This window comes from Enoplosus armatus, chromosome 23 (assembly GCF_043641665.1).
Source record: "Enoplosus armatus isolate fEnoArm2 chromosome 23, fEnoArm2.hap1, whole genome shotgun sequence".
NCBI lineage: Eukaryota > Metazoa > Chordata > Actinopteri > Centrarchiformes > Enoplosidae > Enoplosus > Enoplosus armatus.
Window position 1 is genome coordinate 14,345,238 of NC_092202.1, and position 3,619 is coordinate 14,348,856.

At 52.4% G+C, this 3,619-nt stretch overlaps 1 protein-coding gene across 1 annotated transcript; it reads left to right on the forward strand.

The window, feature by feature from the left end:
- Window positions 1-982: 982 nt before the first annotated feature.
- vgf (VGF nerve growth factor inducible) lies at window positions 983-3,148 on the forward strand. Its single transcript, XM_070930281.1, has one exon. The coding sequence runs from the start codon at window positions 983-985 to the stop codon at window positions 3,146-3,148; it is 2,166 nt and encodes a 721-aa protein (XP_070786382.1).
- Window positions 3,149-3,619: the final 471 nt, after the last annotated feature.

The window sequence follows — 3,619 nt, forward strand, 5'->3', positions numbered from 1 at the left end:
GGGGGGGGGTGAAATGTCCGGTCATTATTTGGCTGCCGTGACGTTTTGAGACTCACCAGTCAACGTCACTGCACCTGTTGCACCTCAGGACGCCGTGTTGAAGATTTCAGCACCAAGGACAGCGCCCCCCCCCCCCCCCCCCCCCCCCCTCCTCCCCCCCTGCCAGGAGCATCAAGAGCTCTGGCGTTCCTGTGTTGCAGTGGTGCGGGCTCCTGCTCTGCTCTGACAGTGATGTAGAGAAAGTAGGACCCCCCCCCCCCCCACCCCCACCCCCACATGTTGAAGTGTCCTTGAGCAAGACACTGAACCCTAAATGGCGGATGATATTACATAATACATGTGATATATGACATCTGACAGGTTAATACAATACAAGTTGTTTTTGTTTTTTTTCCACGCAGCTGAAAGTATCTGAAAATCACATAATGCCTAAATAATGACAATTTATCACGCGCGAGCATTTCCAAAAAGCAAACGTTGCGGTGTGCCAGATGTGCTAAATGCAGGACGAGGCGTGAGACACTACCCCTCCTTTATGTCAGGCTGAGCTACACCTAACCCTAACAACTAAAATCAGTGTGAAGCACCATCCTCCTAAAATGAAAGAATTTGACACATACATAATAATAATAATAATGTGTGATATCTGCACTATACTTCGATTCAAGACCTTATTGTAAGAAAAAAATATATATATATATATATTTATATATATGTAGATGTTATTGTGACAAGCTATGGTCGATGTTAGGCACCTCAAACGCATGGTTAAGGTTAAGAGGAGATTGTGGTTAGAGCAGGAGCGTCTTGAGGTGCAGATTCGTCTAACAAGGTCGACATTTCTATGATACTGTGATTTTGTGCTTCAAGGCAATAAGTCAGAGAGTCGTTGAAACTGAAATGTGTTCCTGTGTTTTTCTCTCTCCTCCAGCCATTTTTGATCCCCCATCGCCGCTCACAGCGGGCCCTCTTCTGAGTGGCCATGATTGGGTACCGCAATGCCTCAAGTGCCCTTACCCTCCTGGTCCTCCTAACAGGGGCTTCCTTCCTCCATCTTTCCGCCCCCAACCCAATCAACACCCCTGGAGAAGTCAATAACCCAGACAGAGATACTCCTCCTGGACTGGCGGTGTCGGGAGACGGGCACAGAAAGGACGAGGAGAAACGGTCAACACAGAAAGAAGAAGAGGCCGAGGAGGAAGAGGAGCTCTTCAAAGACGTGGATCCCAAGACGCTTGCGGCGGTCTTACTGGAGGCACTGAATCGCTCACAGGAGAGAGGGAGGGAGATGGGGGAGGTTAAAAAAGAAGAGGCGTACAGAGAAGTGAGAACGATGGAGGGAGCAGACCGGGTCAGAAATGGACGAGAGGAGCTGGAGCTGCTGATGGCGGCGCAGGGGAAGGAGCAGGAAAGGGAGGCGGAAGAGGAGAGGAAGAAAGCTCAGGAGGAGGAGGAAAGGATGACGGAGAAGGTGACCAGCCGTACCACAAGCCAGACGGTCCAGGTCCAAACAGAGCAGCAGCCCGCCACCCCAGGTGGAGGAGGGGAGAGCAGGCAACCCCAGCAGGGGCCGAACAACCCTGAGCAAGGCAGCAACGAGGAGGAGGAGGAGCAGCTCAGCCCCGAGGAGCTGAAGAACCTCGAGACCATGATGAAGGAGTTTCCCCGTTTGAACACAGCCACTAAAAGGGAGGGCGATTCAGAGCAAAACCAGAGAGAGAGCAGAGGCTACGGCAGCTACAACGACATCGTACCAGTCAACAAAGGCGGCGACCTCGCTGCGTCTAAGAAGAAACTGAAATGGCAGGAGGAGACGCAGAAAGCCATGAACTTCCCGGTATTCAGGGGAGGCAATTTTATGGATGATTTTGAGGACGGTAATTACGCTGGCAGTAACGCAGCGCAGTCCCAGCTTTCAGCAGAGCAGGAGGTGATGGAAGGCGATGAACCAGAGGAGGACGAGGAGGAGGTGCTGAGCCCCGAGGAGGAGGAGGCTCGGGCTAAGGCAGAGCAGGAAGAGATGAGGAGGCAGGCGGCCGAGGCGCAGAGGGCCAAGATGGAGGAGGAGAAGTTGGCCGACATTGCCTCGGACATGCTGCTGCGCTACATGGTCAAGCAGAACAACGGGAACAAGAAGTACGGCTCGTCGCTGTCCAATGCCGCGGAGGACAAGAGGTCAGATGAGGAACAGGAAGCGACGGAGGAGGACGACATCGATCCCCAGACCATCGACAAGCTGATCGAGATCTCCAGCAAGCTCCACCTCCCGGCCGACGACGTGGTGGACATCATCAGCGATGTGGAGAAGAAGAAGAAGAAAGACGTGCCGTCCGAGGTGACATATCGTTGGCAGCGGCCCCCGGCCCCGCTGTCGTCTTCGTCTTCGTCGTCGTCGTCGTCGTCCGCCAATGGCTTGCCGGCGTCGCAGATTTCAACTGATCAACTGAACACCCTCCCCGTCTCTAAACAGCCCTCTCCAGCTGTCGATCTCCTCAAAACGTGGTTCCAGGAGAAGTCGCCGACAAAATCGCAGGATTTCTGGAGAAAACCTGGGAAGCCTCTGCTAGCGAATCAAAATCTGTGGCCCAAACCTCAGAAGCCTCTGTCAGTCAAACAGGAACTCAAACCCCGCAAGTCTTTTTGGACAACGTACCCTTTTTACCCCTACACGTACCCGCCCTACTACCAGAGGAAGCCCTACCCAGACTACTACCCCATTTATTTGCCTCCTCCCCCCAGACCCAAACCCCGTTACTTCGTCCCCAAACCCGGTCTCGCCCTCGATAACTTCATGGGAAACCCCGCCTACACTTTACCTCCCAAACGCCGTTACCACAACTGGGTCCAACCCTGGATGAGAAAACCCCCCGCGGGCCTTCAGCAGAAGCCTTACCACACCAGCTACCCCCTCCCGCTGTACCCCTGGACCTTTCAGCCGGTACCCATCCCCAAACCGCATTCCTCCCCCCGGATGCCTGTGATCCCCCCTCAACAGAGGCAGCGGTTTTACTACTCGGCCTCGGCACCCGCAGTGGCGAGAAATGAAGATTATTACGTGGCCGGAAAGCAGCCAAACACGAGCAGCCGTGACGATCTGGAGAAATACATACAGCAGATACTCCTGAAGAGGCCGCAAGCGTTAGACTAAAAAGGGGATGAGGGAAGAGCGAGATTAGGGCGAAATGGAAAAGAGGAGAGATGGGCAGAAAAGAGTGTATTTCTTTATGATTCCCTTTCGGTGGTATTTGGTTTTGTTTTACATACGCAACAAGTTTCTTTCTCCTATTTTGATTGGTTGTGATTTGGACAAGGACATTACAGAGGACCTTTTTTTTTTTTTTTTCTTTCCGGTGGTAATCTGGATGAAATGGAACTTTTGGTAGGAAAGCAAAAAAGGAAAGACACACACATCGACACCCCTCCTCTGCGAAAGGAGGGGAAACAGGAGGACGGTGTGGCCTGTTGGAAAAAGCATGACGCCGCAAAGATCTGCATCGTGCTCGAACTCTTCATCCAAACATCCCGGCATGGCAACATTCTCCATGTGGACATTTTTTTACGATGCCAACAAAGGAGGACGCTTGAATATGTTGTGACCTGTACCTGTAAAAAAAAAAAA